At 39.3% G+C, this 14,656-nt stretch overlaps 1 protein-coding gene across 6 annotated transcripts in view; it reads left to right on the top strand.

Annotated features, from left to right (window-relative positions):
- RAPGEF2 (Rap guanine nucleotide exchange factor 2) overlaps window positions 1–14,656 on the top strand; it is a 235,440-nt gene that overhangs the window by 61,544 nt on the left and 159,240 nt on the right. For all 6 annotated transcript variants that reach the window (XM_090288745.1, XM_090288741.1, XM_090288742.1 and 3 more), the window contains exon 2: window positions 12,934–13,004. In XM_090288745.1, coding sequence (XP_090144871.1) covers window positions 12,934–13,004 — 71 coding nt within the window. The remainder of the gene's footprint in view (window positions 1–12,933; window positions 13,005–14,656) is intronic.

Here is a 14,656-nt window from a genome sequence, read left to right as displayed (position 1 = left end):
TCCTTGGAGAAGGCCCTGCAATTGTCCAGGTTGTTGAAAATAGAATGACAAAATATGACAGACTAAACAGGATATTTAAAAAATGTATTAAATGTATGGAAAAAAGAGAAAAGAGCTGCCATCAGTAGCAACTACAGGTTGAAGATAACTCCTAGGCTTTTCCCTGGAATCCCTGGGGCACTGGTACTGGTGGGAGCAGAGAAGTCTTGGGGGGGGGGTTGCAATTTTGTGCGAATTGTAGTTACCATTTTAAGCGATGCTTCAGGAGCTTCCCATGGAAACTCATCAGCTGGTGATTGCAGTAGTTTGCAAGGAAAGTCACGGGTAACAGTAGGCTGAGAATAGATGTGATTTCTAAGTGAGAGGATCCCCATGAAGGAGAGCGGGGCTGCTGCTGGCACGGAGCTGGTTCTGCCCGCAGGGTCCTTTGAGGAGGGCGTGGTCAGCACGGGACCCCTTTCTTGACGTTTCCCCTTTGTTATTTTATCTTCTTACTGCTTATTCCTGTCAAGCATTTTTTATAATTCCTCAATCTCTCTGACCCACTAGATGTAATATCCACTAGACTTTAACATCTGCAAGGACAGGGATTTTTGTCTGTTTTGTATAATAGTGCATTGGGGCAAAGATCAGATTCCAAAAGGTTATACAATAACTGGATCGTTGAGAAAATTGACAAAAGGGGTGAACCTCTCATTCCAGAATCTTGGCCAAGAAATACAACTGTTGCTATAGAGGGTTTAGGAAGGGGTCAAGTAAAGATTTTCCAAGGCAGGAAACGTGCTCATTTCTAAGAAGGGAATTGAAAATGATACAGAGAACAGAATGTTAATAGTTTAAAAATCTGGGTGTGTGTTATTAGTTCATATGTAAATCTGTATGCTCAAATGTCTGATTTCAGAAAAAGGCATGCAAAAAGGCGATAAAGAAGAAAAAGTTCTCAGTCTATTTTTTTCTCTGTTCTTTAATTTGTAAAATTTTAATTTTGGCTTAGGGTACTAATACTAAAGGCAGCATCAGCTTGTGCTTTTGGGGGGAGGTTGTGAAGAGGAGTTTACTGGTCTGTTTTTCCACTGAATCTTCTACTCACAGGTTAATTAGTTTCTTTGGGCAGTACCTGTATATTTGTTGGACTCCTCACTGGCATGAGGAAGCAAGGGCTTGTGAAGGTTGCATGTGGACCATTTCAGTGGCATCTGGTATGTACTTTCGTGAGTAAAACAAGGCCTTGGTTCCAGGGGAACAGGAAGTAGAAAAGGTGGCATTCACCTGCCATGTGTTCAAGGGTTAAGTGACGCAGGCACAGGCAGTGTAATGCAGGAGATTTAGTTCCACGATTACTTCTTGTTTCCTTTTGATTTACGAACATTTTTCTACTCAAATGAGGATCGGCTATAATGAAATGACGTTTCAAATGAATCTAAGTACTATCCTTAAAATTTGTCATGTTTCCAAGTAGTACAGTTTTTATAAAAACTATGGTGCTGTTGCTCAAAACATCTTTTAGACTGTATCTTGGTGTTACTATCAGGGTTGCTTAGGGAATACCACGAGGAAGTTACCTCTTTACTTCTTATAATTGTTTGTTATTTTTTTGAGCCTAATTGAGCTGAAATAACCAACTCATTCACTCAGCTTAGTTCTGGGTGAGTGTTGGATGTTTTCAAAAGCCAAATCTCCCAGAATTACTACTAAATGATAATATTCAGAAGAATGTGCTTACAGATATTTTTAAAGCACACATTGAACTGGAATAACATTACTGTGAATGACCTGTGAATAGAGAGGAAGAGATTATTATATCCTCTGCCTTCCCTTGTTCTTTTTTCTGTCTCTTTTCCCCAGGTTCATCACAGAGTTCACTTTTGGCTCTGACAGCAGAGTAGATGCAGGCAGTGGGGGCCAGATCCCACACGGGTTCAGTATTGCCAAGTTGCTTTTCAGCCGCAGAGGCATGCAAATTTATTTGTACTTTTTGTCAGAAGCCATTGCCGTATGTTTTATTATTGAGCTGTAATACATTTACATAACTCAATAAAATGCACTTTGGAAATGATGCCATTTTTCTAAAAGGACTTATTGTTAAATATAGGATCTAATTACATTTCCTTATGGATAGTAGATATTGAAATAGCAGTTTGCCAAATGAAAGAGTAAGGTTAGAGATACTTATGACTTCTGGTATAATTAATGTGCATATTATGTAGTTGGAAGGGAGAAGAATGTATGTGGTATGATTTAGAAGTTCTGATACTGGCTGGTCGCAGTGGCAGAGAGGCAGAAGGCACTTGTTGAACTTGGGAGTAAGAAACCTTGTCTTCTGGCACCTGGAACTTGCAGTTAAATTTCTGTCTTGCATTATAGCTATCTGTGAGGAAGTTTTATCTATCCTAATAGACTCTGTTTCTTGAGGACCAGATTGTGTTGTACTGATCTCGGGTCTCCAAGGTGACGTCCCAGCACAGGGCTTTGCATAGAGCAGGTATTAGTACGGTGGGCTTACCTGTGACATGTGAATGAAGGCAAGGGCGGAGAGCTGAACAGATTATGGATCCTCCTTATCCCCAATCTGATGAAATTGGGACTCAGTAGAAGTCTTCATTTGTTATTTAAAATATGAGGCATATTTAAGATTCTTTACTACTTTTCAAATCTTGTCATTCTTTATTCCTTAAGTTGTCCACTGTTAGAGCATTGTATTTTACTTTAAAACCAGAAATAATCTGAATAAGAGAACAAAATGGAAAAACTAGAATGCTATTCTGAGTATGTGGCCAGGAAGCCTCAGCTGCAGGACACATTTCGGTCAGAGAACTACTGATGTTCCTTCACCTGACGGCACCCTTTGCCTTAGCCTTCCATAATTGTCATTAAGAATTGAATGATAATAATAGTGTCTGGTGCTTTAAAAAGTGCCTACTGTGGACCAAGGCACCTTTTTAAGCACTTTACCAATCTGGACTTAGATACTGTGATTATCTCCATTTTACAGGTGAACAAACAGCTGCAGAGAGGTGAGTGACTGGTCCAGGACGCAGACCCAGTAAATGGCAGAGTTGGGTTTTGAACCCAGGCAGTGGGGTTCACGTGACTTGCACTCCAAGCCCAGTGGCCTGGCAAGCAGATAATATGCAAGGGAGTAAGTAGCCTGGCAGGGTTCACGTTGATTATAAGCCTGGCCCAAAACATCCTGCCACACTTTCTGCAAAATTTACATTCCGTGCTAAGGCCCAGAACTCCACCAGAAGTTTCTAATGTTAGAGATTTCTTTAATTAAAATGTATTGAAAAATCTCTTTCGGGAATAGTCAAAAATACCTCCAGTGCTTTTTTCTGGGAAATTTTGAGAATAGAACTGGAAATACAAGGTGAATAATTTGGAAATTTACAAACATCACCACCCCCTTCCATTCCTGCATTAACAGGATTGCCTAAGGGGGTGTCCCAGCTTTTTGGATTTCATCTAATAAGACCACTGTCCCTGGCCACCAATCAAAAATTAGGATACAATTATAATATGGGCAATTTAAAAAGATATTTTCCTTTAATATGAGACAAAACAATGAACTCCTATCATCTAGTGTCAGTATAATTTCAAGGAATGACATAAAAGTGAAAAAAAAAAACCCCACTAAACTGGTTTTCATCCCAAAATAAAGGATACATTTAGCTGACCAAGAATCTCACCACATTGTCTTCGTTTTTCACTTTGCCATACCCTGGTGGAAACCTTCTGGTGCACTGATGTTTGGAACCCCTTCGCTACAGTCTTCTTTGAAATTTGCTCCTTCCCAGGAATAGGGAATTTCACAACCTTCTTTTCCTTCTTTCTCCCTCTAAGGCTCCTGCAGTTCTGGGATGCAGTCACTGATATGCAAACCCTTCTGCCCTTTAAAACCTTGGCTCTGAAGTAACGTGTATTTTAAGTTAAGAACACATATTTTAGGAAACATGGCGTGGGAACCATCTTCCCACTGTTGCTTCTCATCTCCCTGTGTGGTTGTGATGGTTCCCCTGCAGCAGCTGACTGCACAGGATGGTCACTGTCACCACGCCAGGGCTCTTTGTGTCCCTGATTTCTGGAGAATCTTGGTAATGATGCTGAAGGCTTCAGGGGTGTGTGTGTGTGTGTGTGTGTGTGTGTGTGTGTGGTCATGTCCAAGTATTGCTGATATAAAGGGCAAAGGTCTATTTACTTATGAATGCAGCCCATAAATCTCATGTACACATGCACTAATTTAAGCTGTCAGGCATGCACGATGCATCCTGTACAATTCGGGGAGGCAGAACAGTATAGTAGGTAAGAAAAGGGCTTCCACTTGACCTTCAAAGGAGAGCTCCAGACATGACTGAAAGGTGGAATGCTTCAGGAACTGTGACCTGCTCTTCTTCCTAATGCAGCACTTGATTAGAATGATATATATATATAGTCCCAGGTTCTTCTCTACAGTCTAATAATGCCCACCTGCCTCAAGAATGTATCTGTTTGGATGTTCCACTTCCCCTCTTGTCTTCTACCTTACCTTTTATGGACAGATATGACTGAGATACATTTTGAACAATTTCTGTAGCATTTAGTTCATTTCTGACTTAACAAAGTTGGAAGGCTTTAATTACATGGGAGAGTATTTTCATTTGCTTCTTCCTCTTGAGAAACAGAAAAGTTTGGTGGTTGACTCTTTGGTAAAACATTCAAGATGGGAAAAACAGATGTCATTATTTTTGTCTTTTGTCCTAGAAAAATGACAGCAATGAAGTGTTCTATATTTAAAACCTTCTATTCAGAATCACTTCCTTTTTACTAAGAGGCACTGAAGAGTCTGTGTCCTCAGTAACCTGCTCTGCTTTGCCTTTATTATGTTAGGACTGTCTAAACTCCACCACTGTAGGAGTATTGACATTTGTATAGTGAATGATTCAAAATAAGAACTGTCCATTGAGGCCCTGGAATTAGGTTGGCATTTGAAACTTGAGGCACCTTGAGAGTGATCAGTGTAGGTGTAGACTCTGAGGCCCCTTGTTGCAGAGACCCAGTGCCAGGGATTGTATGGCAGGCCCCCTCCACCCATCCCAACTCGGCAAGACTTCTACAGGGTTTCACCAGAGCCAGACCGGCTGTAGAAAATGACTTGAACACCAAGCCAAAGGGAGGGAGTATCTTTGGTTAATTAAAAAAAAAAACTGAAATGAAAGATAATTCAAGAATCATTTTATTACAGCAGTGTGTGTATATATTCTTAGTCAAATGTTTAAATGCTAACTTAAAATGTAGTCACTGCCTGCTAGCTTAATATTAGAGAGGAAAAACAAGGCTAGCATTAAATTTACTGCAAATAATTTTCTAATGTATTAATCTTTACATGCGAAATTAAAACTTGACTGCAGATTTGCTAATCTAAGATTATAACAAGTTAGTTACTTTATAATGAAGACATTTTGATAAGTGTGTTCTTGCTTCCTAAGAGATGTGAATTCTGGGAAACTGTCTGTAGGCTTAGTGATAATGCATTGTTCTGAAGGGGAAATACTTATACTGACTCTCAAAAACAGGAATTGTGGACTGATTTAGACACTTGATATTTTTCTTACTTGCACACAGGGTCAGTTTTTAGTTACAACTGAAGTGTTGATTTTTCTGAGACATGTTAATCTTCGCAAGTGAAATAGATCCGCTTAGATGGCTGTTTTCCCCAGGACGTGACATGGAACACAGGCCTAAGATGTATTCTGAGTTGCTGAACACAGCGCCGCTCACTCAGTCACCTTACGATCGGCCTTGGGAGGTCTTCGTCGCTGCATTCACTGAACTCGTGCGTTTTCTTTTGTGAGAGGGAAGCTCTTTGAGAATGAGGATTACACGCGATCCTTCCTCTCTGCTTTAGAATTTGTGAAGTCCCTTCTACCTTCTTCAGCTTATCTCCCCAGAGCCGGGACTTCCCTCATGAATTGGGGGGCCGGGGGGTGGGAGGGGGGAGCAAGGGCACTCTGTTCATCGCAGATGTCCTCTTGGTAATTTTTGTGCTTTATTGAAGAGGTAATTACTTTATAATTACCTTTGTCTAGAGTTCAAAACTCCCTTTAAAAAAAAGTTAGAAAGAAAACTCCCGAGGAAATTTTAGGTAAACAAAATAGCTTGAAGCTGTGTCTCTTCCTTCTAAAATTCCGCCTCTCTGTGTCGTGTAATGCTTACGAACCCGAGGCTGGAGAAACACATCCAGGCTGTGTGATAGATGACAAGTAATATAATCGCCAAGTTTTCCTGGGTTTGACATGTGAATTTTAATGAAATCACAACCCTGAAGCTCCCCCTCCACCCCATTCTGGTGTAAATTAGTAAGTTCAGAAACCGCCTTTGTATGATTTAGGACTGAAATTACATATTTGAGAATTTTAGTGAAAATCATACACTCCACCATGGGTTTTTACCTTACATTTTCCTGAAGTATGCGATGATGTAACTCTGGGGTGTGGAGGCTGGTTTAAAATAAGATTTTTCCCTGCTAGGGATGATAGAAATGAAATTATTTTAATGGACTTGCCTGCCCTCTCTTGTCCCCTTTCATTAGGGGCATGAGAAGAAAGGACTCATCATATTCTCTGAGATGATCTTAGGGAGTACTTTTGAAGACCCAAATCTCTGATTTGTTTAATAAAAGTGTGCCTGTGAGAGCCGTTGTCAAACGACTGTTGGTCTGGCCTGCCCCCTTGTGGCCGTTTACAGAATTGTGTCTGTACACGTTTGAGTTTCTTTGCACAGCTCTGAGCACCAAGACTGAAAACAAGTTTCCTCCCTTCCTTTTTTTTTTCTCACTGTTATTCTCAGGAGTTTTCATTTGCACATAACCACCAGCCCTGCAGAAATGTTGCCCTTCTCTTTCTTTGCATCCAATGCATTCAGTGTCTGTTGCGAGATGCAGAGATTAGAAAGAGGTGTAAAAGAAAACAGGGTAACTTTCTTCAAGGTATTCGTTCTCTGACCGAGGATAGAAGATGTAAACCCCTGAAACGTGAAGTGACCACACAGAGCCCAGTGAAGGAGCAGATGCGTGGTACAGGAGGTGCGAACTTCACTGGCTCAGAAATGAAGCCAGTGGAGACTTGGAGGAGTGAGAGGAAGGGGGAGTGTGTTTTGAAGGACTCCGGGTTAGGCTGGACCCAAAGATTGCTGGTCGTGTGTATGAAAAGGGTGCAAGAGGCTGCTGGTGTTGGCACTTTCTTCAGAAGCCAGCCTGGGCAGCTTGGGCAGCAGGCAGTTTGGTGCTGGAAACGATGCTGATGGATATGCGCTCTGGAGGCCATAGGTACCCTCTGCCCACCAAACTGGATATAGAAAATTGGGATTGATAAAGCAGACAATCGAGGGGCTCTTTATATGTTTTCCGTGAGTAATTCATTCAACTTTTTTGGAAAGAGATATTCACATTTGAAAAGAATATTAATTTGTAAAAATTCTCTGTAAATTTCAGAAATATTTTAAGCGTACATCTTGGTATTACTGTGTTCTTATATTCAGGTGTCATAGATAATAAGACCAACTACCATTTTTCGAGTGTCTGTATGTACCATGTGTTGTTATGAGACTCGATATCACTTCAGTCACACAGCCTAGCCAAGTATACTTACTCACTGTGATTTGCAAATGCAGTCTCTGTAACAAAACCAGGGTTGTACATCTCAGCAGCGATGGGGATGAGGATTTAGGCTGTGCTCCATTTGACACCAAAGCTCATATGCTTTCCATTATCCTTCTTAGGATAGTTGTTTTACATGTTTGTAGTGTGGAAAAATTTGGATGTCCTGAATAAAACTTAGAAGGGTAATGGCCGTGGCAATAGACACAATGTAACTTGCAGACTTCTCACCTTCCTGCCTCTTGCCTGGATTAGCTGCAGACATGAGTTTGGGCCTTGGCTATTCTAGCCTTTAACCTCCTTTTCAATAATGTTCAAGACATATCACTCTTAACTGCCAGTTAGTGATCTTTGGCCAAGAAGGATAATACAATTTATTATTATTATTATTATTATTATTATTATTATTATTATTATTATCTTATCTCTGTAAGAGAGCATAAGTTGGCATGAGTATAGTTCCTGGTCCCGAGACTGCTGTTACTTAAGATAATTCTTTCTCTTTCTCATGTTTAAACCCAAAGGCATCTACCACTTAGGTCTCCATACAGCTGCCTATTGTAGCCCAGTCTTGGCCTTACTTTCTTTGAAGATTGCAATACAATCTTTTTAAAGGAATGAATCTTTTTAAAAAAATCTTGTTTGACCACCATACTTCTGATTATAGTTTAAATACGTAGCTTCATCTATAAAACAAAACTCAGTTCAAAGGAAGAAGATATCTGTGTGTTTTCCCATCTCCAGTACATTGTTTACAGAGATCAGAGGAAGGGGGCGGGAGGTACACCAGCACTGTTGTAGGATGAGAGGAAGGAACGCTGGTCTCCCCTCTGCTCTGCAGTGGTCATGCTAAAACGTCCTGCATGTTATTAGTGAATCCTTGGTGCTGATGAACAAGTGAAATGAAAAGCTAGTTTTAAGTGAATTGTAAGTTTGGTATGAGGCCCATTACATTCTGAACGAGTCTCTAAGGAGACATTAGCGAAAGAGCCCGCGATGCAGAAAACTTTCCCTCCGACTTCTTTCCTATTAGGCTTGTGTGGAGTTTGCAGAGTCTGAGCACAAGAGGGTTTAATTAGATTGTGAACAATTCCTCTTCCAAACAACATAGGGGAATGCTTTTGGGTTTTCAAACATGGTTTATGTTTGGAACCCCCCAAAAGTCTTTTTCATGGAAAACTGCGTTTTAATTGGCTTGTCAATATCTTCTTTTACTGGGCTACATTGTTTCTGATAACTTTAATCTGCTTTCAAATAGCAGCTGTTTTTAAAAGAAGGATGTCCTTCCTAGGGTAAAAGGAAAGGCTTATTGTTCTAAAAAAATACTACTTCCTGATTAGAGCAGCGTGTTCCTGTTTGTATTCAAGGCTGGAGAATTATTTGGGGAAAAATAGCTCACCTTTTTTAAGGGTTATTTAAAATAGTGATAGTTGTGTGAATTTTATTTGTGTGGGGAGGTGCAGTTGGGGAGGTTAGAAAGTTCTCAGTTTGCATATCATAGTTTCTTGACAGAGTGGAAATTGGAACACTTTAGGCGATTTAACTTTCCAGTGGTTTTCCTTTTTCTATAGCCAAGATTGTTGGAACATAACTTCACTCCGTGAATATCACTTGTTTGTGTAGAGAAAAAAATGGGGATCCAAGAATATAACTCCCTGAAGGCCATACATTTCTCTGTTCCTCTTCAAATTCGTTTTCTGTTGTACCTAGTTTTCACCGAAGGTTGCAGATTTCAGGTTGGTTTGAAGAGCAAGACTTCCTCAGCCCCTCACCCTTTCGGCCTCTTTGTTTCCTTGCTGCATAAAGGCAACCGCACACCAACTCAGATTGTTTTAGAAAAGGCCAGCCGCTCGGGGGCAGCGAGTGTTGAGATATCTGAGTGAAAGTGAACAGGGGCAGTTAAGGCGACTCCCAGAGGCAGGTGGGGTGATGGTAGTTCCCGGGCAGGGTGGGGCCGCTTCGTGTGGCTCTCATGCCCTCAACCCTCTCCTCATTCACTGCGGGTCTATTTCATTTCTCTTGGTTGTGCTGCCTGAGATCTCATACCACTCAGAGAGCTGTCTGGGCTATAGAGATGCAGATGGGGATGGACTGTTCCCTCTGGAAGTTTCAAGGACCCCCACGGGTCACTCACACCTGCATCTGTGTTTGGATCGTATTTAATTTTTTAGGCCAGGGCATGGTGCCCCCAAATGAGGTTTGTGGTCGTGTGAGTCTGCTGGAGACCTGGGAAAAGGGTAGGAGAATTGATAAGAAACTTGAAAAAGGCCAGATTAGCCTATTTCGGAAATGGCACACCCCATCCCCACCCCCCGCCCCCTTGCCCCTCAGAAAGGAGAAGGAAGCGGGTCTCCTTTCTCACCTTCCATTGTTACTTATTTGCAATCCCTAATCCTTGGTAACACCTATAGTATCTGGCTGCTGGGCGCTTTCGCACAGATTCCTCCTTTCTTTAGTTTGCATTTCATTTGGTCGTCGGGAGCCAAGTTTTGGCCCTCAGAGTCTGAGAGCACAGATTTCCTGATGCCTTTTCCATAGCTTCTCTGCTTTTCCTGCTTTCCCAAATCTGTGATGGTCACGTTCTTATTGCACAGTGAAACACTACACTTACTTGTTTGTTCTGTGCCGCTTAGGCCTTGATTTCTCACCGTTCCTTCTGTTACAGTTAAGAGATGTCAAATTTAGATTAGACGGAATCTATCTGTAAATCATCTAATTCAGGCTAGATAACATTGCTTGCTTTCCACATAATGGATTCATGGGGAATAATGTTGTCTGCTCCCCTCGTTCACAAGCTCTTTGTGGCATAGACCATTTAAAATAAGTTTCTTTTGAGGTGACTTATTCCAAGAGTAAACTTTAGACATAAACGTTGAATTCATTTCAGAAGTTATAGTCTAGTTAAATATCTCAGATACGCACATGAAACAGTGGCACAGGATTCCTGGTTGTATATCACTTGAGTGGCCATATTTAAATTTATCCTCCCCTCCCCCCACCCCCAGTGGGGCCAGCATGATTATTTGAGGTGCGAATGTTTTATTTATGCAGCCACGTACATAAAGACGGAAAACTACTTTTTAAATTTGGTTGTGCAGTAATGGCAAAATGCAGTCTCTTCCTTCATACTCCTTGTTTTGCAGTGCAGGCTTCCTGACCTTATGCGGGGGACTTACAGGTGATTAACACCCCATGGTTCTCTACATTCAAATCAAATAATTAGCAATCTTGCTTAATTTGCATCTTATAATTATACATATTGTTTCCAGGGAACGATATAATGGTGATCTTTATTGTTCACAGAAATATCCTATGTAATTATGTAAATTATACGAAGTTAGGTTCACATATGTAAGATTGACACAAGTAATGGTCGAACATATAGGAAGAGGATCCCTGTACAAGTATGTAACTCCCTAATGTTAACAAATAACAGGTGATTAAAGTGCCTCTTGATCAAGGGACATGCTTTTTTACTTTGCTTTTACTTGGTTTGTTTGAAGGAGAAGAAAATTAGTTACTTCATGGTCTGTTGTCTCTTACAGATTTAAGGCTGTTCTTTTCTTCCTCCTGCCTCCCTCATGTTCTTTGAGACTTCGCCCTTCTTCTATCTTTAAAAGTGATACTTCTTTCTATTAATTTCCCAAATGTACTTTTTCTGGTAGTGTAAATTTATTTGCTTGATGAGTGACAAGTGAATATAAGTAGTCTTGTCTGTTAGCTTAAGGAATTGTAGCCCTTAGGCAGGGTGCAGTGGGTTGATACATACTTAAGGGAAAAAATATAAGACTTTACTATTAGAGTCAGAATATAATTTCTTCAGAAATGGGAGTCTTTCTGTACTATTTAACGACTGCAGCCAGTTGATGCTTCTCTCTCCCTTTTTTTCTCTGAAAAGCAATGAAAAAAAAGTCCTTTGGTGAGGATTTAAAAAAATGTTTCAAATTCCTTATGTAATTACTCTACGAATCGTTGTCCCTCCCTGTCTCCATAATATATGAAATGTAATAGCACATATAGTTTGAGTTGTTTTGAAAGATATTCCTAAGGCTACAAACATTTTTCTTAATTAAAAGAAAGGATTAGGTTTAAGTAACGTAGTGCAAAACTTGTACAATAAAAAGTATAAAACATTGCTGAAAGAAATTAAAGACCTAAGTAATGGAAAAATATTCCATATCATAGATTGGGAGACTTAAAATTGTTAAGATGGCAGTACTACCATAACTGATCTATAGATTCAGTGCAATCCTTATTAAAATCCCACTGGTAAACTTAAATATTTATGTGTATAAGAAATGTCCTTTTGGTAAGAATAGAAAAATTAAATTCAGGCTCATTTTTAAGTGTAGTCATGAGATCTCTCTCGGCAGCCGTCCGTCTCGAGAGACGATGGTGTAGCTTCTTAAGAGTCTATCTGCACCGCCGAGAATGGCTGTGCAGTCCGACTCGGGAGTGACACGGTATCTGTCTCCTCCCGTGTTGAATCGACATCTTGCGATGACGCTGGAGTGTCCTCTCCAGTGAAGCTGAAGCTACAGAGCCTGGGCAGGGTGATATGGAGGGTCTGCTGTTGCCCATGCAGCAGACCCCCCCTCTCTTTGCAGCTGAAGGGTCCAAGGGAAAGACGGAGTCAATACAGCTTGGCTTCAGGTGCCCCGCAGGAGTTGCCGGTGTTGACTACAACGTCAAACCGCCTTAGGGACTCCGGCTCCGGATTTCCTGTCGGGGTTTACTCCCTTAGCCTTTCCCCTGAAGAGGTATGCCGCAAGGCAGCGGAGGTTTTTTGGAGTCAGAGTTTTCCTTCTCTGATGTGCCCTGACTGGAAGATGGAACCAGCGACACTTAGCTCGCAGACCGACGCTCAATCCACTGAGCCAAACCAGCCAGGACAAAGTCATGAGATCACATACATTAATTTTATATTGACTAAGAAAATCTTTTGATTTAATCACAGTATTGGCAAATATATGTGCTTTAACTTAACTTTTTGCTTTTGACATTTTGATGTGAAAGGCAGAAAATAGGTAATTAATAAAGAATGGCTTATGAGGAATTTATTTTCACAAGTTTGAACCAATTTATTTTCTATTTTAATAGCTTTTGTCTATATCCCAAAGGCAGTTGTAATGAATGACGTTTGTGCAATTAGCTTTTCTCTTAACAATGCTTATTTTTAATGTCTAAGAAAATTTATTTAAAAGAACAACTATCTTTAACTTTGTCTGTAAGTGTAGTGACTTAGTTTAGAAACCTGTTCCTGACAAGTCTAATGATTTCTATCCTTTTTTTGTTCCAAACAGGATCTGGAAATAGTGTATTCCTATTTACATGGTATGGAAGCCTTATCAAACCTGAGGGAACATCAACTTAGGTAAGTCATTCTATGATTAATTATTATATGATGCTAGAATTTTATATGATCATTTAGTATAGTTAAGAAGTAAGGTTAAAGATAACTTATGAAAATGCTGCCTTATTTAACCCTTTTATTGGCTTTATAAGTTTTATAAAATTGAATTCAGTTTTATGCATATAATATTTTTTTAACATTTGTGCCATGGTGACATCCTCTCTCCCTTCTTTCTCCCTCTAGCCCCTTGCCTGAGGTAATGACCACTAGCTGATGAATATACCAAAAGGAGCATTGTTTGTCCTCATGGCAAATAAAAGTAGACATCTTAGCCCTCAGATTCATAAGAAACCAGAATGTGTTAACTGTTCACAAAGAATGATTAGGTCCATTATTTTAATATGTTCTTTAGGTCTTTGTATTATATTTTATTGCATTAAACTGACATGCCCCTTTCTGGGAAACACAGTTTATATCATAGTTGTTTTTATATGGTCCATGCATATAAAAATCTTATCACGTCTATTGTACAGTTATAATCTTATCGATGGTTATCTGACCTCATATTAAATGATTAAAAACATTTATATAATCCACTTTTTTTTTTTACCTTAACTGAAACAGAAAATAAAGGACCCTGGGAAGGATGAGTTACATATACAAATAGGACATAGTAGGAAGGTTTTGTTTCCTTCAACCCTTGCTAGTTGTGAAACCAGCTGTTTTTAATTATGAAAGGATTACTTTTCCTATGTATTTCCCCTTTAATCTTTAAACACTAATTAATTTGTGAGCATGCCAATTTCATATTTAGTTGTTAATTGAAAAAAGTGTCAAGAGGATTGAGTATTTCTAACATTAAATTTTTAATGGAAATCGTTTAAATTAAAGTAGATCGCAGGTTAAGTGTTTAAAAATTTAGTCGAGTTTTATTAGAAAGGGCAAAACCACTGGGAATTGAGAGGATAGCTCAAATTAAAGCAAGAATAATTTTTAAAGTGTGTAACTTTCATTTTATTTATTTTTTGATACCAACGATTCGAAGAAAAAAATTTAGCATCAACTGTCCATTTAATAAAAGGCTGTTAATCTTCATATGCAAATATAAATATTTGTTCTCATGTGCATCTAAAAGCACACATGGATGCTATTTAGATGTAATGATTATGTAGTATACTGTATAGTATATATGGTTATAAAATTATTTAGATAAGAATTCTCTGCAATAGAAAAAGGAAAATTTTAATACTTCTTACGGAAATGTTTAAAATTATGAAAGTAGAGATGATAACACAGTGAAGTTCTGTCCACCTCTTAACTAGCTTTAGAACTATTAGTTTTCTGCCTTTCAAAGGTAAATTTTGATTAGAAATAACTGATTAATTAAAGGGTATCATTTAGTCCACTTACACCTTTTGTTTGGAGACTATATAGTTTTGTTTGTTGGCGTGAATTTACAGGGAGGAGCCTAGATGTTTATCTCATTTTGCTTGTGTTAAAAAGTCATTTGTTTCTCATACTTATGGAAAACATCAGCTGAAACTATTTTAAGTCCATTTTTAGAGCAAGAGTAGAACACCCAAAAGAATAATAACAACAACAAAAAAGAGAGACAAACTCGATGTTTTGGTAAAACTGCTTTATAATAATAACTGCTTCTGAGAAAAATACTT

The sequence above is a fragment of the Furipterus horrens genome, unplaced genomic scaffold (genome assembly GCF_987537825.1).
Source record: "Furipterus horrens unplaced genomic scaffold, mFurHor1.1.pri manual_scaffold_10, whole genome shotgun sequence".
Lineage (NCBI taxonomy): Eukaryota > Metazoa > Chordata > Mammalia > Chiroptera > Furipteridae > Furipterus > Furipterus horrens.
This window is presented reverse-complemented; position numbering and strand designations above follow the sequence as displayed.